Source organism: Podarcis raffonei, chromosome 5 (genome assembly GCF_027172205.1).
Source record: "Podarcis raffonei isolate rPodRaf1 chromosome 5, rPodRaf1.pri, whole genome shotgun sequence".
Classification (NCBI taxonomy): Eukaryota; Metazoa; Chordata; class Lepidosauria; order Squamata; family Lacertidae; genus Podarcis; species Podarcis raffonei.
In genome coordinates, this window is record NC_070606.1 from 58,836,184 (window position 1) to 58,861,204 (window position 25,021).

General features: G+C 44.2%; 1 protein-coding gene across 1 annotated transcript in view; it reads right to left on the reverse strand.

The window, feature by feature from the left end:
- The window catches only part of POLL (DNA polymerase lambda), a 127,033-nt gene that overhangs the window by 72,191 nt on the left and 29,821 nt on the right, over positions 1 to 25,021 (reverse strand). Inside the window, exon 10 of the mRNA XM_053389428.1 lies at positions 6,332 to 6,472. Within this exon, the coding sequence (XP_053245403.1) occupies positions 6,369 to 6,472 (104 nt within the window). The 3' untranslated portion in view covers positions 6,332 to 6,368. The remainder of the gene's footprint in view (positions 1 to 6,331; positions 6,473 to 25,021) is intronic.

Here is a 25,021-nt window from a genome sequence, read left to right on the forward strand (position 1 = left end):
CAAAAGACAAACTCAGTACCTGTAAGAGCACATATACATTCCACATGCCACTATGTCCCAAAAGGCAAAGACAGAAGTCAAATGCCCATCCAGTCACTGATTTACTCCCTAACAGAGCAAGAGCAATACAGTGCTGGGACATTCCACTCAACACTGATTCATTCATAACAAAACTATTCCAGGGACAGGGAACTTGTAACCCTTCAAGCTCAGTATGGCATACACCAGAGATGAAGAATCTGTGGCGCTCTAGATGTTGCTGGACTACAATTTCTGTCACCTCTAACCTTTGGCCATGCTAGATTGGACTGATGGGAATTGGAGTCCAACAACATCAGGCGGGCCACAGGTTCCCTCATCACCCCACAGAACCTGAGGTTATTTCCAGACCACCTGGTTATTGAGGATTCATTCTGATTTGTTGTACAATGCTTCCGAGTCGTGTTTTCCAGGTTGCTTCCCTCCAACCCAGTCCTAGAGATTGAAAATAAAGAGGAATCTTTTGGGTTTGTGTTCTGAGAAGTGTGAATTTTGAAGGATAGCTGTGACTTGGTTCATTAATTGGTTAGAGATGGCAGATTAGGCAGTTTTTCATTAAAATGCAAGCAAAATTGAATTTCTTCTTTATTCTAAGCTGGGCCCTGTCAGTGCTTGAATGGAATCACCTGAGAACCATATGTAGGCTGCCTTGAGTTCCATGAAGGAAGAATGGAAGGGAATCCCATTAATAAATTAAATTAGGGTGGTGGATGGGGAAAGGGCTAAGCACACCCTCCCCTTGTGGGTTCTCTGCTTTATATCACCTGTTACCAGAACAGTTTTTTGTGGGAGCCAGAGGTAGAATTGTTACATGCACTTCATTTAGCATCTAGTTCAGCCAGATGAACTCTTTCCAGAGTTGTAGTTATTATTTTATTAGAAAATTTGTAATCCACTCCTTCATAAAATATAACAAGGTGGCTTACAGTAAAATACAGTAAAATCAACCTATAAATATAAGTGAAGCATAATTAAAAACATCAGTACATACTGGTTCATTTAAAGAAAAAAAAATCCTGTCATGAAGGCCTGTCTAAACAGTGCAGTTTTCAGGAGACACCTGAAAGATGGCAGAGACGATTCCAGTTGGAGTTTGCAGGTAAGGCGTTCCACACGGCTCAGTCCCTCATGGAGGCCAACCGAAATTAGGTTTACATCAACCCTCATGTTATCATTAAGCGAGAGACAGGGTGGTGTAATGGTTGGAGATTGGAGGTTCAAATCCCAAAGTTCTGCTGGGTGACCTTGGGCCAGTAGCTCCCTCATATAAATCTGCTTCCTAGGGTTGGTGTGATGATAAAACGGAAGGCGGGCCAGACGTGGCATTTTGTACTTTTGTACTGGAAGATGGGTGCATTTGGGTTTTGGGGGTTTTTTTTTTACACAATAAATAAATAATTTGTACACACAGAGAATGGAAAGTTTTACAATGAATGACCACTAGATGTCCCTGTTGGTCAGTAATCTCAAGTGGATGCTTTCAGTAAAACTGAGCTGCCTGAAGCTGCAATCCTAACTTTACTAGCCTACATCTGCACCATGGATTTAAAACACTATCATACCTCTTTAACAGTTATGGCTTCCCTCAAAAAATCCAGGGGACAGTAGTTTGTTAAGGGTGCTGACAGATTTTAGGAGACCCCTATTTGCCCACCCTCCTACAATTTCCAGCACTATTTTTCTAGAAAAAGAGGTGCCAGAACTCATGATGATTTCTTTCCTTGTTCTCTCATAATGGCGCCCATCTGAGAGATTCCAGAACTGAATTCCAGTGAGTTCTGGCTTTAACAATCAATCCGTCTTCACAGGGAACTGGGAATTCTAAGTCTCTGAGGGGAATATGGTGTCCTAACAACTCTAAGCATCAAACTACAGTTCCCTCCCAGCGCTCTCTCCCTCTTCCTCACCTTGGTGTCCAGCCCCAGCTTCTATTCAGAAGTCTGGCAGATTTTCTCCTGTGGTCAGCACAGAATGGGGAATCCTCAGGAGATGTTGACAAGTAGGAAGGAGAGACGGGGACAGATTCCTCACCTCTAGACTCTGAATTCCGTCTAGTGTGTCAGGAAGATGGAGAACATGACTGGGAACTTGATGGGCCATTGTGGGTGCCATGGCACCCATGTCAGTGAAACAGGGGCCTGACTGGGTCACAGGCAGCTTCCCACATTCTGTGCACAAGGCCCCAGGAATAATCTTCAACACTGCCAGTTGAAAGGATCTCAGATACAGGGCCTGGGAAGACTTATGCTGTAGTGCGGCAGGGACATGGGATGGAAGCTGAGGGAACAACACCTCTTCCCTTTGGGGCCTTTTCTTGGGAGCACAACAGAAGTGACATCCAAACCCAGGTCTTTGTGGCTTATCGCAGCTCACATGCTGACTCCTATGCTTCACTGAGGAGCCCTGAGGGAGGGGAAGGTTGGCGACTCAAGCAGGAAGGAGTCAAACCAAGTTTCCCTTCTCCTTATAGTTGGCTCAGCCCCAGCTTCCCCTGAGACTCCTTTTCCTCACTCATTCTCCCTCCCACTATTAACTGCCTTTTCCTGCTCAGCCATCATGTTCTTCTGTGACATCCCAGGCAGTCCACTGTCAATGGCAACAACTGGCGAAGCATCAGTACGAACCCCCCACCCCAGGCCTGATCATCATTTTATTTGTATGCCGCCTTTCCAGAGTTAAAACAATGCTGAAGGCAGCTTACGATATGAAAAGATTTACATAATTACAAACATAGCAAAGTAGTCCTAAAAATAAACACATTAAAAACTACATAACCAAACTGAACAATTTCCACATAAAAATAAAGATACAAAAAGTTAATAGCAGTAACAACAGCAAAAGCTCCCCCCAAATACCCCAGTGCTTGCTGGGCAGCAGCCACAGTCCTTATGAGGCCAGTCAGGCCCCACCCTGGGCCACGTGGATAATCATAGGAGCACACCAACAGTGATTTATTTGTTTATTTCTTATTTATTTCTCACCCAGCACACCCTTCATGTCGAATGATACCAACTCAAATGCATGATATCCCATTACCTGAGGAAAAATATAAAATGACCAGTATATGCATTTAGAAATATAAGATGGCTTGTTTAAGCCCTGCAGTTCTCTCCATTGCTTTCATGAGTGGTCTTGAGAAAAACTCACTGGCTTCAGACATCCCTGTAGAAGGGATTTTGTAACAACAAGAAAAGCGGACAATGAGTGGACTAGCTGCCATCTGGCAGCATCACCCAGGCACTTCCACTCCTAGCTTCTGCCTGGTGACTTCATCTGCTAACTTCGGTCTGCCAGCTTCCAGGGCTTTCATCTATTCATGAATAGCCACCTTTCACACATCTCATTCATGCACATGTACACACCATTTCACCTTGACCACATTCAAAAGCTCCCATTCATTCATTCATTCATACAGACAGACATACAGCAGCCAACATCCATGAAGAACACCAGTGAACACATCCAACTTTCATTCATTTACTTTTGTGCCCAGGCTTTATTCCACAAATATCCACCAGCTGCTGTTAACTGGCTCCTGAAGGTGAACTTCAACCAGCTTACATTCACAGATATCAACCTGCTTCAGCCTTGCAGAATCCACCAGCTTCTGAATGTGAACTTCGCCATTATCTACCCACCGACATCTGCCAGCTTCTGTTAGGCCCACTGCTAGACATCAGCAAGCTTCTGGCCTTGAAAACCAGCAGCTTTCAAGCTGCAATCCCACCTAGCAAACAAACTTGCCTTATTATTTCTCCATAGCATTCTGCTGGGGGATTATAGCCTCCTATTGTCCAGTGTTCCTTCTCCAAGTGGGAAAAAGGGGCACTGCTGAATGTCACAATTGTTGCCAGCTGTGTCCTGCTGGGGAACAGAGAAGGGCTTTCCCCTTGACCTGCCTTTATATCCACTCAGCTGCTCAGTGCTTTTGTGACATCATAAGCAGTTTGCAACCAATGGCAACAGCTGTACAGGTATCATCTTCATCTCATCAGACCTCATAATCATGGGTGCACCTCAGCAGTGATTCAATTGTGTGCCTGTCTCTATGCCAGTGTTGGCCGGGTACAGAAGTAGAACAACAAATGTTTCACGCGCACACATTTTCTTGAGTCCTAAAGATCTGGACAGATTGGAAGCAAGGTGGGCCTGAGCAGGAAAATGTATTCCTCCCTCAGTCAAAGCATAACATTGTACAAGATTGCTGTATCCCCAACCTCTTCCCGCCTGTATCAATAATATACACATTATGGATGTGCATTGGGAATGACACTGATCCACAGGAAAATCTGGCATGGATGGGAGCGAGGATCATATTTGTAACTTTGGCCAGGTTTTTGGTGTCATCATACCAGAACTGCCCTTCATTAGAACTGCTTTGTATCATTTTAGGCCAAGTTCCAACCTGTTTCAGCAACAAGAGACATAGCATTTGCAATAGTATTGGCATGCCTAGGTAATCATGCTGATGAGATAGGGAAAAGAGAAAATGTCTGTGTCTTCCAACAGAAGTGGTTTGTTCCACTTCAGAGAGAGATACCTGAAGAATGCCACTGGCTCGACTTGCATCAAGCCAGATGCCTGCTTCCAATCTATATTAGTTCAGAAAATAGACCGAATATCTTTTCTTCCTTGCCTATACTTCCCTGAAGATCTGGCTGTCCCCTCTGGCGTGACCTTGCTCAGAGGGAAAGGGGTGGGGTGTCAGAGGAGCAACCCCTCTCCTAAATCCCTTTGTTCACCACCAAGCCAAGCGGTAAATATGTACAACATTACGTATGTATAATGGAGTGTAAATAATCCCAAAAAGTGCCTTGTAAATAGACTCCAAGTTTATCCTTTATTAATGAGCCGCTGAGCATCCTGCTGCTTTAGAGCAGCAAGGCTTTCATAATATCAAACCCTAAATTACACTTGGTGTCTCTCATTCCCGGCAAACGAGAATCATTTCAGGCCTCTTTGCTGCCTGTATTTATTTATTCATTTATTGATTTTTGCGAGAGTGAGCCCAGCATTCTCTGTGCTGCCATTTAGTAACGTTGAAGCCCCTGTAAATGGGAACTCTACACCCAAAAGCAAGCACAATAAAAGATGCCAAGGGGAAAATGGAAATTGCTGCCTTCCAACCGGTGCCTCCTCCTTGCTCCTGCCCCTCCCTGCAAGTCCGAAGCTTATTGGATCTTAGGCTGTGCTTTACACCTTCCACTGAGGAAGGTGGAAGAGGGAGACAAGGTCTTAAGAGACTGAGTACTTTAAAAACCAAGACCAATCTGGCAGAGGTAGACTTAGTTCCAAGACTTCTCCAGGCCTCATGCCAACAGGGAAGTTGCTTTGCTCAGTAGTGGGTCACTACAGTTTTGAGGGAGGGCCATCAGTGCTAAGCAGGGATGTCAATAGGATATCCTGGTACACTGTATGAGCACTGGGGCACCTGTGCGCACACGCATACTACCATCCATCTTTTGGCAAGAACTGCTGCTTATGTACATATATAAACTTCACCAAGCCAACCCCACAGGGCTGTTGCAAAGGTAAAAGGCAGGAGCTGAGCATAGCATGCCCAACCTAGAACTCCTGGGAGCAAAAGCAATATACAAATATATAATGTAATTCACAGATCATGTAAAGAAAGCTAGAAAAGCAGCCTCCTTGCTTTAACTGCAGCGTTACACAGTCCTGATATTTATAGCAAAAAGCAAGAGAAAAGTTTGTCAACCCTGATAAATAGCAAGATGCAAACCACCAACACCACCTAAGTATCTGTAGCTTCATCACTTTGGCATCTGATCTTGGAGGAAAAGCAAGATACTAGTAAACAACAGGAAGATAAATACTGTAACCAATAAATACTCTAACCATGTGCAGTTTCACAAAACTCTCAGCAAAACACAAACCCACAGACACATTTTGCCAACTTTGATAAACAAAAAAGTATTGTGTTAAGAACACTATAGGAATTTTAACTTGCTGCAGCTGTAAGGTGCTTGATGATTTTTTGGTTATATTTTCTGTTTTATTTTGTATTACATGTTTCTTTATGGTTACTCCATATTAACAAATGGCAGCCAAGTGATGACATGCAGACCAGTAGTGGCTGTTTGGGGGACATAGAAAACAAGGGGCACACATAGCAATATCACTATGTTTTCTCAGCAGGAAAAAAGCCTCATTTATTTCATGGGAGTTCCTTTTGAGTAAGCCATACCAAAGCCAACCATTGGTGTTTTACACTGCAGACACAGCACAAAATGAAACAATGTGAACACAGAGCAAAGTGCTTGAGCAAACTTACCCCAGTACACAGACAGACAATCTTCCTTCACCCAGCATCAGGCTAGCAGCAACAAGCAGCAGCAGCCATAGTCTTCTGTTTTCCTCCTGCTCTGGGAAATGCTCCTCTTGAGTCCCAGGTGGGGGTGATCAGTGTTTCTTCCTGTAATTGGATAGCAACAGAGATTAAAGGTGGTATCCAGCTAAGTTTTACTCACATCAGACCCATTGAAATGAATGAATATCCCTAAGTTAGGTCCATTAATTTAAATGGTACAACTAGTACAACTTAGCTGAATGCCATCTTAAGTGATTAGGCATCTTTAGCAGCTTCTCTGTATCTGCCTTAGAACATTTTGTTTTCTAACTTTCTTCAAAGGTGTCCAATTGACTTCTTTTAAAATGAAGGCTAAGGATCTGGCAACACTGCTGGCTCAGGGCTTGGTATGTGGGTATTCCCTGTACTATTCTTACATCAGCAGCCCTGATACTAGACTGCAATGAAATTTCGCACCATTGGGAAATCAATCAGTCAATCAAAAGTGGAATGTTTGAAATTTGAACATACCGGTAGTTAAATGTTGCTTTTGAATTGTGACTTGTGGAGACTTAAACACAGGGAGATTGGTAACTTGATGACCTTTTAAAGCAGCATGTTAATGATCAGCTTCCCAAATGCAATGCATTCATACTTTGTTCTTTTAAATCTGAAATATCTGTAATTTGGAGGGGGGTGAATTAAGCAAATGAATTAAGAGAATTTGCTTACAATCCTCTCAGCTAACACAGGTTTTCTCCCACCCCACCCCAAAACTGGATCATCCCCTGTCCTACCTCAATCTTGGGATTCAAATTGTACTGTAATTTGGTTGAGACTAAGATTAAAACAAAAAACAGAAGCGCCAGAAACTGCAATCAAAATAAGATATAGAGAAACTGAACACCATTAGATCCAGCACCCCTTCTAGTATGCAACTGTGTTGGGTGCTTCTCCCCCACCCCCCCACCCCTACCACACTCAGGAAAAAAGAAATGTCTTACACATTATGCAGAATGAACTGGTAGAATTATGAACTTAAACTTTTATATATTTTTTGATGTTCCCCCTTGCTTAATTTCCGCAAGATTGTTAGATCGTGTGCCTTCAGACCAGGCCATAGGACTTGAATATAAACATGTGACAACAGATAAGTTTTTTAAAAAGATGGTCCACCTCTCATGCATTAAGAGGAGTGGTGGTAGCTTGAATTCACCCCTCACGAGTCACATCTGTGTCTGTGTAGAGCTCGTGATTGGCTCATGTGGAGGAATACCACATATTTACATCTATATAAGGTAGGGTTGGGACGTGAGTGGCGCTGTGGTCTAAACCACAGAGCCTAGGGCTTGCCGATCGGAAGGTCGGTGTTTCAAATCCCTGTGATGGGGTGAGCTCCCATTGCTCGGTCCCAGCTCCTGCCAACCTAGCAGTTGAAAAGCACATCAAAGTGCAAGTAAATAAACAGGTACCGCTCTGGCAGGAAGGTAAATGGCATTTCCGTGCGCTGCTCTGGTTGCGCCAGAAGCAGCTTAGTCATGCTGGCCACATGACCCAGAAAAACTGTCTGCAGACAAACGTTGGCTCCCTCGGCCAGTAAAGCAAGATGAGCGCCGCAACCCCAGAGTCGTTCACGACTGGACTTAACTATCATGGGTCCCTTTACCTTTTAAGGTAGGGTTACCATGTTTCAAAAAATTAAAATCAGGACATCCCAATGCTGCAGAACTTTTTCTTACAAAAACACAGAAACTGATTTTTTTTATTGATCCGGGACAAAGCGCCACCTTTTGGAAATTCCCCCCGGACGTCAATTCTACCTTTGAAATCCTGGTATGGCAGGCCTAATATAAGGCCTTTTCTTGTGCTTGCTGAATGTGTGGCTAGCAAGAGGATGATGAGTACACATGTGGGTGGGGCTGGTTCCTGCATCCTCCTCAAATATGTTTTGAATATGTGACAATGAACTCTGTCATGAACTCTTATCAATTTCCAAATCCATATGTGGACTCTAACAGTTAAAGCAAAACGGAAGGAAGGAAGGGTAGAGGTGGTCACTGCTTAGGGTGCCAACTGACTGCAGGAAAATACCTGGACTTAGAATGACCCCTTGCTGCCCTCTAACATCTCAGTGGGATAGAACTGGAATCACCATAAAACATCCTGGCTGACACTTAGTGTAGCTGGCATACTTTTATCTTGGTATTCATATTTTTAAAATTTCCAACCAACTTTTCCTGGCAAATTGGCAAAACTACTCATGTGTGGTTTTGACAGTTGCAAGTGCTCTGAAGCAGCACCTAGAAAATGTGCCAAACCGTGAATGAAGATAACTTCTTTCCATGACTAAAAACAATATTGTGAAAGCTTAATAATGCCTTATGTGTGTAAAATATTTCCTTTGTAGCGCAAAAAAAAAGAAAAGACAAAATGAACACTGGAGGCCAGTCGACTCCTCACATCCCAAGGCCTTGTCTGAATTAAGTCTTTGGTCTTCCTGTGGTATCAGAATACTCCCTTCCTAGTATTAATGCCAACCAAACACTGCCATGTGCTCATCATTGAAGACTATTCTAAATCACAGAGTACCCTTGGGGGGCATCTAGAATGGTGTCAGCATGGTCGCCATAGGCACTGGCTTCTGGGGGCTGAGGCTATTTGGGCCCCCTCAAACTTTTTTTGAGAGGGCCAGCTCCTGTTGAGGCTGAACACTGAGCCAGGCGCGGAATGACATCAGGACGTTGTGTTGGGCCCCCTCAATCTTCTTCCAAAGATGGCGCCTCTGGTGGTTGCAAATGTTTCTCTGACAGAAACAAGGACATCTGCTTTGGTAAGCAAGGCATGAACAGCTGGACCACATAAAATGTGCCTCCGTCCCCATTCATTGGAGTAAGCACATCTACATCTTGCTACTTCTTACTCAGTTTCACACTTTTCTGGAAGAGTGGCATTTGCTGTGTGTTGCTGCTAGGGTTCCACAGACCAGGAGCTAGAGAAAGTCCTATCTAAGCTAGGTGTGTATCCATTCCAAGAATCTCTGGAACCGCTACATTTCCGAGTCATTACCTGTGTGAGCTATCTTAAGCCTTGTAATGGCGTGTGTAGGGAGTCTCTTCTTTCTCCATCCCAGTCAACGGGAGGCCAGAGGCACCATCCTCTGGACATCCTGGTGGTGGAAGAAGGTGTATTTACCTAGTGATCTCTTGCTGCTCCCCCCCCCCAAGTTTGTGTACCAGGCAGACAGCACTAAAAGGATTTATTGCTACACCAAGATGCCTCTCGGAGCTCAGTCATGTAGGAGATGTCCCATTATATGGGCAGTTGACTTTAATAGTCATTGTGTGCTTAAAGCACAGCAAAACAACAGTGGGGGGGGGGAAATCCCCACTCCACTTAAGATCGCCCTTCCCCCTTTCCCGCCCCCCCCCACTCCGCAAAGCCCTGCTAGTCTATTTGCACAGTAAATTAAAAATATGAATCACTTCTCTGTACTGCCTCCCCAAACACTCATCCTGTCAGGCTCTGGGTTGTCTTCATTTGTATTACCTTAATTTAATGTTAATTATGTTCTTCATTTACAAAGAACAAGCATTTACACTCCCCGTCTGGGGATATGCCGCACTTACCGTCTCCAAGGATTTGGTTCGTGGAAGGGGGAGGGGGAGGACTCGTTAGCACACCCTGCAAGGTAAAGGAGGGGACTGGAGGGGCTACACACACACACACACACACACACACACACACACACACACAAACACACACCACTCTGCTCTGCAGCTCCCCCGCCCCCACTCTGCTGCTCTGTATCACAATGGACTTGCCTGATGAGAAGCAAAATTACCTTTCAATTTATGAATTGGTGTGCTATCCTGTCTTTTAAAACTGGATTGTGAAGTTCAGTCAACGATATGAGATTGATTGTCCTGGGGAATGCGAGTTAGGTGGTGCTCTGTGGTCAAAACAGCTCATCACTTTGGGTGTGTGGGGTACACCGAATGGTTCAGATGATGTTTTAAGCAGAGACTCTGCCAAACAGAAAAGTTTGGGCGGGCTGTGCCACAGCTATCATAAATGAGGAAAGGCACCATGATATCTTGCTTCTGTCCATCAATAGGCAAAATGAGGGTGGAATTAAATGCTGTGCTATTACAAACATTTCATCTGCACTAGCATTTCAGCTTGCTAGAAGGAATGGTGCTCCCCACCCCCCCACCCCGGGCACATTGTTTTGGAAGTTCTCCTGACACACACACCGTGAATATGGGAGGCATGAGAGAAGGAGAGAAAGGAAAACCCCTTTGCGCAAGCAGAAGTCCCCCATCAGGGTTCATTAGGTGAATCCCTCCCTAAGTATTTGTCATCTCTACCACCCAAGGTCACATTACAGCACCAGCAGGTAGGCCAACCAAAATTACTCACAGTGGTTGTACTCCACCCACTGACTATGTGGTTTGGAGGCTGTTTTCTAGCTGGTTGGGCCTCCAGGTGTAAATGATTTCCATCCCGGTGCCAGCGGTCAACAGGCTTGTTGGATGCTGGTTTGGAGGTTTTTAACACAGTTGAGACTAATATTTGAAAACTGTTTCAAACACCACTCATTTATAGTTACTAAAGTATTTATAACTAGCCTTGAGGACCACTTCAGACATATAGAAAAAAGCACATAGCGAAGTCCTGTCAAGATATATCAAGGCAAGAAACAGGTTAGGTAAAGGTAAAGGGGCCCCTGACCATTAGGTCCAGTCGTGACCGACTCTGGGGTTACGGCGCTCATCTCGCTTTATTGGCTGAGGAAGCCGGCGTACAGCTTCCGGGTCATGTGGCCAGCATGACTAAGCCGCTTCTGGCGAACCAGAGCAGCACACGGAAATGCCGTTTACCTGAAGTCCTGTCAAGATATATCAAGGCAAGAAACTGGTTAGTAATTGAATACATAAAATGTGCATCTTCAAGTATAAGTTTGCAGGCATGATGCACATGCAAATGATGTGGTGATGGGCATAACACCTCTGAGGTTATAGATACATCTGTGAATAATAAGCCATATTTGTGACAGCAAATCACTCACTGGGATTAATGTTGTGGTGTCATTTTTCCCCAAATCCCATTCCCAAAAAGCTGGCAGCCATTTCCAAATCCACCATTATTTTGCCTACAATATTTTGCTCCTCTCATGCCATAATCCTCATCCCACAAGTGAAACACGCCCATGCAAGGAATTGCGTAGCCTTAATAAAACCATATTTTGTGGGACAGAAAATCAGAAGATGTTTACATAATGAAAGAGATGCCAAATGCCACCTGCTGACTTTGGACACTTCCAGATCTGCTGTTTGGGGGTAGGGTTCAATCATATACCAGTAAATCCAGGTTGCACAATTCTGGTTGACTGGGAAGTCTTGTGCAACAAAACCCTGCTTCCCCAAAAATATACTACTTCTTGCAATAATGAAAGTTAGGGGGAAATGCACTGGAACATGTGGCATAACAGTTACAGTTCCCTTAGTCTTTCAGGCCCAAGTTCAGATGGGGAGGATGGAGTACCTGCTTGGGGCTAGCAAAGATGGCCAATATCTTTTTTTTTTTAATAATATTTATTAAAGTTTTGAAGGTTACAAAAAGAAAGAATAGAGAACACCATATTAAACAAAAACAAAACAACACATCACAATAATGAAAAAGAAAAAAAGAGAAAAAAGAAGAAAAAAAAAACAGAAAAAAACACAATTAAAAAACACAACAAACCTTCCCATAGCTCAGTGGTAGAGCATTTGACTGCAAAGATGGCCAATATCATTCTGATACTGAATGACCTTAATACAGTACTCATCTGAGTCTTACTGCTAGCGGTATCCTCTCATAAACTGACCTGTTTATTTTAGTAGGGTTAGGGTTTGTGATTGACAACTGGGACTGTCAATACAGACTGTGAGACAAACACACATTTAATACCATATCTAGTTCGCCTTTCACAGAGCATTGGCTTTGTACAGTATTTCCCTATCTAATTGTGATACCAGATTAAACAGCTGCTCTTTTCCCTGGCTGCAGCACTTTCATGCCATGCATAAGGGATGTATTGTGCAACACACTATCGCATGCTTCAGAATCCTCCATGGCAGAACAATCTGTTCACAACCAAGCTTTCATTAACACATTGAAAATTCTCAAAAGGGTTCACTTGGGGAGGCAGTAGGAATATATATATATATATATAGGCAGAATTTGAGACCCACTCTTTACACTCTTAGAAGGAGCAATCAACAGGAGCTACCTGATGCCTGACAGGACCTCTGGATGCAGCTCAAAAAAGGGGGGAAAGTATGAGGCAACTTGGCCATCTCCTTGTATCAATTCAGTGTGGCAGCCAGGAGCCTATTGACCATCTAATTCCCATGTCTGCATGACATTGCTGGGAGAAGGCACCCAGAAGTTTGGGCTGATGACACACTGCTCTACTTCTGATTCCCAAAGGAGGAAGTGGAAATCCTAAAGAGATGTTGGAAGGTTGTTCTGCAATGGATGAAAGCATAGAAGCTGAATCTGAATCTAGATATAAAGAGGTGCTATTGACCGGGAGGACCTGATCTACTGATAGTTTGCCACCAATTTTGAATGGAGTTGCACTGTAACTAATATGTCAAGTATGGAGTCGGGGGGTTCAGGTTGTGCAGTCTATGGAGACACAAGTGGTTTTGGCAGCCATGAGCACCTTTTAGCAGCTTAGGCAGGTTAGCTGAGACCCTATTAAAAGAAAGCTGACTGGCTTCATTTACCCATACCCTGGTTACAGTCAGAGCAGTCTACTATAACACTCTATAACAGCGGGCTCACCAGGTGGCCCTCGGCAGCAGCGGCTCCACCTCTGGCAAGACACAGGACCTGCTTCTTCTTGGCTCGTCCCCAAGTCGCACTAGGATTTATGCTATTTCCGGCAGCCACCAGGCCTGGTGTGGCCCTCCTGGGGCCTCACATCATTCAAGAGCAGGAGGCCGAAGACAGGCAGATGAGGAAGGGGTGAGTGGCAGGGAAGGGACAAGTGACAGAGATGGGGGTGGGGTGGGGGGTTGCTCTGAACGTGTTCAGGTTTTTTTGGAATATGTCAACCGTACTTTATGTGTTCTGGGAGACCAGGAGGGAAGGAAGCTGGCTGCAGCAAGAGGAGAAGACTTTCTGGATTCTTCAGCAGCCTGCCTCATTTCTTTCTCCTGCCCCCGCTCCTGCCTCTGATTCTGGACTCCTCTCTGCCCCTTACCAGCTCCCCTCTTCAAAGTCTCTATGTTGCCCTTGTAGCAAAGAAGAGGATGGTAACAATGCTAGAATTAGCTTGTTCTGGATATTATTGGTTCCAGCTCCTGCCTGAATTCCTAGTTGTCCCCAATGAGTCCCAGCAACACCCTGTAGGTTAGAAAGTAAAATTATTCCCACATCACAGTGTTTGCTGAAGCTGAGTAAGCGGCTTGTTTTAGGCCACCTAGTGCATTTAATGGCAGAGCTGAGATTTCAACCAGCATGTATACAGTGCTGGCTGCAGTTACTCTTGAGCAGCTCTGTCACAAGAGCCATTCAGCCTGACCTGCATGCCTAATACTGCCCCCCCATCCCACTGTCTTGTCTGCAACCACTGTGGTGAAATTAAGAGAGAAGGAAGAGCCTGCTTGAACAGACCAAAGGCCTACAGAGGGGCAGCATCCTGGTCCCTGCAGTGGCCGACCAGATACCTAGGGAAGCCCAGAAGGAGGACATGAACAGCAGTAACAGCCCAGCATGGCATTTTATGGCCTTGGTAACTCACATTCAGCTTGCTTTTGACTGGGAATGAGTCGCTTATGATACCTACAACTTGGACTCTGGGGCTGACAGCCTTTTGATCTGTACAGGCAATGACCATTTTACATGGGGGTTATGTTCCAAGACGCCACACATTTAAGTGAAATAGTGTATATTTGGAATGCCCATTGAAAAAGCCTGCAAACATCCTCTAAACTTCTGAAAACCCTAGAAAACCACTTAAAAAAACCAGCAGCACTCCCCAGACTGGCATGAATGGTGGCAATTGCTCCCTCTAAAACTCCTTCCTCAAACTCCAAGTCTCCACAGACCTCAAAGGTTGGTGCAAAGGCTCCTGGGATTGCACTTGTAAAGGCCTATGGGGTTGCAAGGTGCTGTTTTTGTGCAATTTTTGCCCTTTCGGCGCTCTTTTAGGACTGTTTTTGCCCTTTTTCTAGTCACTCCCGGGTTCGCGGTGATGCGTGAGTGCACAGCTGCACACCTACTGAACGCGCCTAAAATGGTTGTTGCCTATATTGACATCTTCCCATTGGCACTATGGCTGCCAAGCACCTGACACTAGGATGTCTGCGAATGACCAACCACAACATGCCAGAGGAACAAACAGACTCTGGGGGGAGGAATGGATAAGATACACACACTGTGGCTTGCTGGTTACACAAGAGCACACCCCTCCCTCGCTTATTAACAATGACCTTCCTATTCACCATGCTCTGGATTCCCCAGCCCCAAATAGCTTTTAAATGCACTTCATGATCCAAGCTTGTGCTTGTTAATAGGGGACGTGCAACTGTAGGCCGGCCGGCCCACTCACGGGCCACGTCACGCTCGCTGCGTGGCACACTCGGGCAGGCGGCACGTGCACACGTCTTCATATCCACCCTAACATTTTAATTAATGACAATGGCGCTTTTCTCTCCCGTCCTCTCCTCAGCGCTTTAATGTGTGTCCATAGCCCGCCCGGTCCCCACAGCCATGGAAATATTAGCTTGACGGATGTGCTGTGTCGCCGGTGCTCCCTCGACGGGCCTGGCTGTCAGCTCGCCGATGATGACATTAACACAGGCAGAAAGTGATGACAAATGCCCGTTATCAGCGAACGAGGCCTGTGACAAATCGAACGCCGCCTCGCGAGCAGCCCCATTACGCTGTAATAAAAAAAGATGGATGGCTTTGCACGCCGGGGCCTGGTGCTAATGCGATTTCGCCTGGTCTCAGAGGGTTCCAATTAAGGCAGAAAAGAGAGAGCGAAGAGGAGGCCCAGAAAGCTCGCACACACGCCCGGCCTTCCCTGCCAACATTGCACTAATCGAGTCAGATCACCTTGAAGGAGAAGGAGCAGACACACATATATATAAATATATATATATACACACACACAGAGGCTGGAGAGATTCCCAGTTCCAAGTGGGGTTCTGAACTGTAGGGTATAATGGGAAGCAAAATGGACAGAAGGATGGCACAGATGGGCCTGGGAAATGTGTTTGCATACTATCCCCCTGCCTTGGCCCAGTTCTGGCAGCTCCCACTGCATCTGGCTTGCTCTGCCTCCATCAGGTGAAGAGCTTAATCAAATCATCGCCTCCACCATCCATAGCAATGAGATGGGAAGGGGGTGGCGGTGGCGGTGGGAGGGAAGGATGACAGAGGCTTCTCTCAGACAAGTGTCACCTCCAGGAGGTGCCTCGCTAGTCTGCGGGCAAAGAGGGGACAGATCTTACATTGCTGGGGTGTGTATGGAGAAATAGTTCGACATGGGGGCGGGCAGTGACCAACCAGGCCTAGTTGGTGAGGAGGAGAATGTATGCCTGCCCCTTCGGAAATGGACTGATCCTATTTCTACACACCCTAACCCTTGCTTGCATTCTTGCAAGATCCTAACTGTATGTTTAAATTATTAAAGAAAAAAAGAAAAAAAAACTTTATATAGTGCTATAGGTTAAGGCTTTTGATCCCCTGAATGGACAAAACATTATTAGCTTTCAGATGCATGTAAGAACATGTTTGGGGCGATGATAACAAGCAATCTGGCCACTTTTCATTTCAGTTCATTATTATTACTGCCGCTGTTGTTGCACTGCCATTAACTACACTGGACACAAACAGAATCCACTCTACATAGAGGGTTATCTTCAATTAAGTCATAAAGTAGTCCCATTGGAATCAAGGTAGCCTAGCCTATTGGTTTTAATGGGTCTGCTGCTCTGAGTATGACTCAGGCTGTGTATACGCTAAACCTTTAAAGCACAACCAAAGCACATTCTTTCCCTCAAAGAATCCTGGGCACTGCTGTTCACCTCTCAGAGAGTTACAATTCCCAGGGCCCCTTTAGAAACCACATTGCCCAGAATTCTTTGAGAGGAAAGAATGTGCTTCAAGTGTGCTCTAAACATATACTGTGTACACAGCCTTGGTTGGATACAACTCATAGTTGAGCACTAGCTATTTTGTTGTTTTACCTGATGGAACAAAGCACTAATTGATGAGAAACTTTGGATAGCCTAACTCCAGAAGAGAATTGGCTCAGCAAAAATTGATCAACTTGCCTGTCTTTGAAGTGTGTGTGTGTGTGTGTGTGTGTGTGTGAGAGAGAGAGAGAGAGAGAGAGAGAGAGAGAGAGAGAGAATATGGGGGACATCAAGCTAGATGTGAAGTGTGTGGTCTGCAATTTGGATCTCGTTTGTTGTTGTTGTTGTTGTTTTTAATTGTTTCAGGGGGGGTGGAATGGAATTGCAGAACAATGGTTGGCTGGGTGGATAAAATTCCCCCATATATAGGGAGCTTGTCGCAGAGCAAGGGGAAGTCGTGAAGTAACACACCCCACACCTGCAAATAAACAAGGAATCAATCCAAGCAAAGACTTTTCCATGTTGTTGTTGTTTTGAATGCAGTTTTTAATTGTGTGTTATAGTGAATACTACATTTACCCCTGTTCTGTATCTAGTTGATATTCCTGAATTGCAGGGGGCTGGACTAGATGACCCTCGGGGTCCCTTCCAACTCCACAGTTCTGTGATTCCATGAAGTCATGTGTTTTAAATGGGCTTTATATATACAAACATACATAATTTTAGTTTGCATGCTCGCTTTCTATAGTTAAAACCATGCTTAAGGCGGCTCACAACATGAAAAAATACCTAACTACAACATAACTAAAGTGGTCATAAACAATAAATAAAACATTTAAAAATGCAGAACCAAACTGAACAATGTGCACATAATAGGCATAACAAATGATGAATAAAAATAATGAATTCACTATTCTACTCTGTTCTATTTTATTATGACACCAAAAGAACAAATATTTAATATGATAAACTAATGCACATGACCACATGAGAGGAGCAGGTAAAAGATGGCATTGATTGCTAAGTTGAACCTCCAGTTTCAGAGGCAGCCAGTGAGCTTCAGCAGATGAATAGGCATGTGCATAGTGTTTACACAGTTGCAGGGTTAGGGAGAGACGTATGTCTGAAGCAGGTCTGTGCTTAATAATTTTTAATAAATGGATTTTTAAAATCCATGTGGATTTTTTAAAAAAACCAACCCACACAGATTGCTGCAGAAACGTTGACAATCAAATTTAAGATAAAACAACAACAGAAGAGAACCGAAACTGACAGATCCCTCCACCCCTAATCAGCAATAGCAGCAGCTACAACAACAATCCAGGAATGGATGTGAATAAATATGTTACTCAGGCTTCTTTTCAGCTGAGGATGAGGACTGAAGACCAAACAAAATGCAGGGCTTCTTAAGAGGCAAACCTGACACATTCACTTTCAAAGCCAGTCAAAGCTCCAGCCTCAGAGACAGAGATGTGATTCTGGACTCCCACTCCCCTAGAAACTTCCAATGCTCTGGCCCAATTGAGGACCAAAGGGGGGGGGCATGCCCAGTCTGGGAGCGGTTCAGGAGCAAGCCAGGGTAGAAGTGGAAGCAGCTAGGATGAGCCAGAGGTTCCAAAGCCATCCCGGTTTACTGACATGCCCCAAAAACTGAGGAGCAATTTAGACCAGCTCAGGGGCTGGAATCTTTCCCATCAATGTCAAGAGGGTAACAGTTGAACAAAACAAAAGTTCAAAAGGTGGGGGACCACAAGAACACCCCTCCGCCCTCACTTCCACCCTGCTTGCAAGCCCCTGAAAGTCTTAGGAATGTACAGTTTAAGAGCCAAAGTGGCACCAGGAGGTTAAGCCCCTCCTTTCTGCAAATGTGCTCCTCCTCCTCCCATGTGAACCTGGAAGGGAGAAATAAGATGTCGGGTGTGGGGGGAAGGGGAAGCTTGTGATAAGGAAAGGGGAGTTACAAGTGAGAGAATTCACAGTTCCAGCCTAAGACATTTTGGGTGTCTGAAGCAAAGCCCAAATGCTGCCTTGTCTGGCTAGGCCCAAAACTTGCTGCATCATTCTGGCATCCATTCCTTCCGTTAACTATCGCCTCATCACACTGCTTCATCTCACTGCATCACAAGGCTGTCCCTGAGTTCAGCACAAATCGCTGTCATACTCATTTTTCCTTTGAAATTGCACCTACACATACATACATACACACACACACACACACATATTTCCGTTAGTTTAGCTATTGCATTTATATTCCACTTTTTTCTCCAAGGAGCTCAAGGTGGCGTACCTGCTTCCCCATCTCATTTAAATCCCCATAATATCTCTGAGAGGTAGATTAGGTTGACAGACAGTAACTGGCCCAAGGTCACACATCCAGTGAGCTTCATGTCTGAGCAGGGATTCAAACCCTGGTCTTTCAGGTCCTAGTCTGACAAGCTAACCACTACACCACAGTTTTATATGAGGATGGGGCAGCCACAGGCCTGTCACCATCACAAATAGCTTGGGCCTAAGGGGGTTAATTTTTAAATAGTTTGGGGGTTAAGCTGCAGGCCTATTTGCTAGATAAGGTTGGTTTTGAGAAGGCATTTGAAGGAGGCAGATAAAGAAGTACAGTGGTACCTCAGGTTACAGATGCTTCAGCTTACAGACTCCACTAACCCAGAAATATTACCTCAGGTTAAGAACTTTGCTTCAGGATGAGAACAGAAATAGCGCCACGACAGCACGGCGGCAGCAGGAGGCCCCATTAGCTAAAGTGGTGCTTCAGGTTAAGAACAGTTTCAGGTTAAGAATGGACCTCTGGAACGAATTAAGTTCTTAACCCGAGGTACCACTGTATTCTTGTGAGTTATTTCTCATATAAACAAAATTCCAACATAGAAAGGTAAATTTTGCACAAATGCTAAATCACAGGTGATACATTTGTCACTTCTGATTGACTGGATCAATACGTCCTCTGTCAAGATATATCTGTATTAGCAAACTGATTTCCAGCTTTACATTTAATAATTAAAATGATGTGACTGTGACTGAACCACTGTGGTGCAATAAGCTCTTGGATGTTCTCTTCATTCAGCACTGGTGATGTAAGGACTGTTGTCCGCCACATGCCATTTCCAAAGGGTACAACCCTATGCTTAAGAGATATCCTTAAGGTAGCCTAAGTGGTGGTGTCAGATTATTTGTTCATTGGGATCTTGACATACATGTCTACACTTTTCCTCAGGGCAGGCCTGGATTCTTGCCCTTCATGAAAACAGTAGGCCCACAGTGATATTTAATTTATTTAATACAATTTACACACCACTTGGTTGTAAAAAAAACCAACAACGCTCAAAGTGGTTTACAAAAAGATAAAACAATAACATCACACAAAAATTATGACCATACTTTAAAACATACAAAAGTTAAAAGAATAAAGTTACCTCAACTTTCTTGGTAGGCTTGAGGTATGGGCCCCAGAACAGTTGCTCTGAGTACTGGAAAATATAACAATGGCACTATTGTTGACGCTCCTGCCAGGGGCTGCTGAATCCGTGCATAGATGTCCCATGCGGTGAGCCATGGACAGCATATGGCAACTTCTTTTGGCGCTAGAATGACTTTGCCCACCAAGGTCCTTCAGGACAGGAAAGAGAATAAAGGGCTTCATTTGCCAGCTGCCCTCGACCTTTCATTAATCCTGACCTCTGGCCTGCCTTTTGCCCCTGCCTCCTTATCAAAACTTGCTGCTAACTCTGACTTCTGGTTGCTCCTCAGCACTACCTGGCCATGTGCCCTTTGATCCCAACCACTTCTGCCATCCAGGCTACTGACTTGTCCCATGATGTCCCACTCATCTCGAACTGCGTCCTGTGGCACTAGGAGCACAGATCTGTCACCCACCTATATTCCTGCTGAATAGAGAACCACTTAGAATGGTCCTCAGTCCAAAGTCTGCTGCTTGGATTCCAGAACGCACTGGCTATTCTCTTTCTGGTTTGGCAGAGCTAGGCAATAGCAGGTTGAACTTGCCCTTCCCTTCAGTACCTGTGCAGGCCTTCTTGCCTTTTTTGGAAATGGCTTATTATCAGCATCATTTTATTTGTATGCCGCCTTTAAACCCATGCTCAGGGATTTACAACATGAAAATATTTACATAATTACAAAAGTAGTCATAAACAATAAATGAAAAAGACCGAGAAGTACACAACAAAATGGAACAGTTTCCACATAAATCATAAGACCGAAAAATAATGATACAATTTTGTTTTATAAACAACAGAAACAAAAAATCCCCAAACAACACCCCAGCCCAATAGCTTCATCAGCAGCCTCAGATTTTGTAGCTGGAGTCAGTCCAGGCCCCGCCCTCCCAGGCCAGGTGGGAAAAGACCAGCGAGGCAGGGAACAGGTCTTCCAGGACTCACAGCCAAGATTTATATATATTAACTGCTTTTATATGCAATTGTTTCATATATGTTTTTACTGTATTGTGAAATTGCTTCAAGATGCTTCATAGAAAGCTATTAATAAATGAAATATAATAATAATAATACAGTGGTACCTTGGGTTAAGAACTTAATTCGTTCTGGAGGTCCGTTCTTAACCTGAAACTGTTCTTAACCTGAAGCACCACTTTAGCTAATGGGGCCACCCGTAGCTGCCGCCGCGCCGCCAGAGCACGATTTCTGTTCTCATCCTGAAGCAAAGTTCTTAACCCGAGGTACTATTTCTGGGTTAGCGGAGTCTGTAACCTGAAGCGTCTGTAACCTGAAGCATATGTAACCCGAGGTACCACTGTAATAATAATAATAATAGTACTACCTTAGAGGAGCTCTGCTGCAGCAAGAGCATGGGTGATGAGAGAGGCAGTGGTTTTACAGCACTACCCTGTGGCGATGGCAAAGGAGTCTTCTCTGCTACAAATTGCCGATCCTGGGGATGGGGGTTGCCATATGGTCTGGTGAACCCAAACAGAGTCGTCACCAGTTTGCTGTCATGCTTTTGGCATCAATTTGCAGATGAAGCTGTTAATATTCAGCAGCTGGCTTGGAAACCACTCATTTTATGCACAGCCAGAGTTTTAACATATCAGAATTCTTATCTTGTCCATTTGCATCCATTTCAATTTATGTCACTCATCTTTAAGTGCTGTTAATTGGCTGACTATTGATAATGAGCCTCTGCAGATATTTATTAAGCTATGCCTCTAATAAACATGCAAAATATACTTTCCATTTGGTATCCAGCATCATTTACATGCTTTCATCTTGCCATGCTACATATTTTACAAGTGAACATTCAGATGAAACATATTCCATACAAACTGCAATGCCTTAAGAGTTTTCCAGATCCATTCTTCTCCCTTTTGCATGATAACATATGGAATAATGTATTATTGAATACCCTCCCCCTTTTTGCTTATCCTGACATTACATCCAAATGGTGGCCTTCATTCGCCTGGTATTTTTGAAGCCTACATCAAACATTAGGAAGTATTTGACAGCACAGGAAAATGTGTTGAAAGGCATTTGGTAGAGTATGAGACACTTCAGTTCAGGGTTGTGGATTTGAGCCCCACATTGGGAAAAAAGATTCCTACATGGCGGGGGTTGGACTAGACAGCCCTCATGGTCTCTTTCAACTCTATAATTATGATTCTATGTCTTCCATTCAGGTTCTCTCTAAAGAACTCAAGAACAGTGGTCTCTGGTGGTAAACCCTAATACCTGATAGGTTTCATATTTTCCATAAAAATTCATCCTATTGTGATAATGCTCCTTCTGCAAAATCCCACATGTGTAGACTCAGTGGCTGCAATTCAGAAAAAGGCCAATGGGAGTTAAGCACAAGTCACTGTCTCTGGATTGGGAGCAGCAAGCAGGGCTTGTAGGCAGTTATCATCACCAGTTTATTGCATCACTTTCTTGGATTAAGCAAGAAGTACACCTTGACTACGGAGCCTTTTTGGATTGATCAGAAATACTTTGAATTTGTTGACTTCATGGGGTTAAAGCGCTCGTGTTAGTATTTACTTACTCACTTTCTTGATTAGCAATCAATAGACCATTAAAACATTTTAGAATATAAATTCACATCAGTTAAGTGCCACATATGTAAACAATACTCTATTTGGACTTCGAAGTATGGAAAAAGACACCAGGGGTGTAAGTCATAATCAGAATTAGGGATGGGAGATAAACTTGATTCAATTAATATTTAAAGGCAAACCAGTTTAGTAATTTGCACTCTACAAACCCAAACACACCTCCTTTAAAATTTGTATTTCTCCAGATTTTGCAATGCAGTACAATGTAGGCTTTATTTATGGTATCCAAATTGTGTTGAAATAAATAAAATTTGCCCAAACAGAAGAGAGAAATCTTATGCCTTCTATTTGCTGTTCAATTAGGACCATGGATGCTTTTAAATCCTGTACTTCTAGCCAATGTATGAAAGTGAACCAAATTGTTTCCTAGTTTTTTCATTTGGATGAATGCAATGGATATAATGTGCATATGTTTGCTCATTTTTCGCATCAGCTTCTGCTAGTCACAGAGAAAGTGTATTGAGCTATGCACCAAAGCCTCAATCCCCTACTCACGTCAATCCTATTGAGTTCCCATTTGGCTTCACAGATTTAACCAGCCTTTGGCCTTTGCACTTTCTAGCCTACTTTTGAAATTGCCACTACAAAATGTGGTGCTTTTTTCTGCTGCTTCTAGCCCAGACACAGCAAGAAGTTTCTGCTGAAAGGTTGCCCAAGAACAAGAGTTGGAAAGAGGGAAAACTACCTGGGGGGGAACGTAGAAGGATGTGGAAGAAATGTAATTATATCTGGAATGGGCAAAGGAAATCTAATTTGTCCCCCAACATAATCTTGTCTTAGCAGTAACTCTGAGTGAGTATCATGAGGAATGACACTAAAGACTGAGGTAGGTATTGGGGAGACTTCTAATTAGTAACCACAGTTGTGCCTAATCTACCTTGATAATAAGATATGGCCAAATTAAGGCAGATTTACCAAGAAGCTCTGTGGCATTTGCAACAGAAGTCTTACTAAAATGGATACTGTGAGAGCATAGCTGTCAACTTTTCCCTTTTCTTGCAAGGAATCCTATTCGGAATAAGGGAATTTCCCTTTAAAAAAGGGAAACGTTGACAGCTATGCTGTGAAAGAAGGTGGTTTGTTGTTACCAAGAAGTCTATGGAATATGGGCTATGCTTAGATGGTGTTGTTTCATTTTTATCCTTTCTTTCTGCCAAAGAGTCCACCTCTTATTACCTGAAAGAACAGGACTTGAAAACACTCACCTCTGGAGGCAGGATCCGTCCCAGTGTAGGCACTGGGCAGCGCTCTGAATGCATTGTTTCTTCCTGTGCATGTAAAATGGAGAATAGAAGAGTTGTGCCTTTTGGGGTGGTGGCACCCAAAATCCACAGATGGGCTATACCTTTACAGTATTAGTACGAACAAAATTGTTGCAAAATAATGTACAAGCTTTCAAGTGGTGCAGAATGTTTAATCAGGCTAGAAGTTATTCAAAGCAGGGGTTAGGGGCAGAGACTAAATCACCCAAAATTAGACTGGATTGTGATGTGTTGAAGTCTGCATTTTAGACAGTGTCTAAAGTTGGAGATTGCAGACTGGATTCATCTCTGCTAGGTGGTTGCTGATATTAGATTATACTTCAAATTCTAGGAGGAAGAGGCAACAACTGAGTCCCCATTTTTGTAAATGTAAGGGCCAAGTACACAGGTTCCTGGTTAGGCAGAAAGCGGGCATAAAGAGAAATATAGCACTCTTTATAATAGGAAAGCCAGAGATTAATTTTTGATGGTGTACAAGATAAAACTGGTCCATCGAAACCAAATTGCATAGCATTACCTAGTGTTTGGAGGGTGTCATGATCTGACAGGATGATGGGGAAGAGGAAGAGGATCCTGGTGAGGGGTGTAGCCAGGACTGGGACACACCGGGGCAAGCAGGGGTTGGGGGAGGAAGTACTCATTGAGGCACAGAGAGCAGCAGGAGGGGTGCTCTAGGAGGCTGAGGTAGGCAGGGGCCCACAGGCCAGCTCACTAACTGGCCAGGTGGGCCTCATCAGCTGAAGGAGGCTTGGAACAGGTGAGGGTCACCTGCCTTATCAAGCCCAGATGCTGTAATCAGCATGCAAAGTACAAAAGGGAAGCAGAGCTGAGGGGCTTTGCCTGCTCAACTGCCCATGTTGATGGACCTTGGCTTGGATGCTCCTGGATCTTTAGGGGACTGGACTTTGGCTTTGATTCTGGACTGTTTCCTGACTGCTGGATTTCAGACTTGGCTTACTTGGACTGACCCTGGACTGCGTTTCCTGAAATTCGGACTTGACATTCTGGCTCACTGCCAGGTAGGCCAGGGATTCAGGACAGAGAGTAACTCTCCAAATGCAAAGTGAGGTGGTAGAAAATCATCTTCCCTGCAGGCATGTGCACATGTGGATTGTCTTTCTACCCTGCCAGTTCTCTAACCCCTAATACAGTTGTTCTTCTGACTGTCCCTTATTATTAC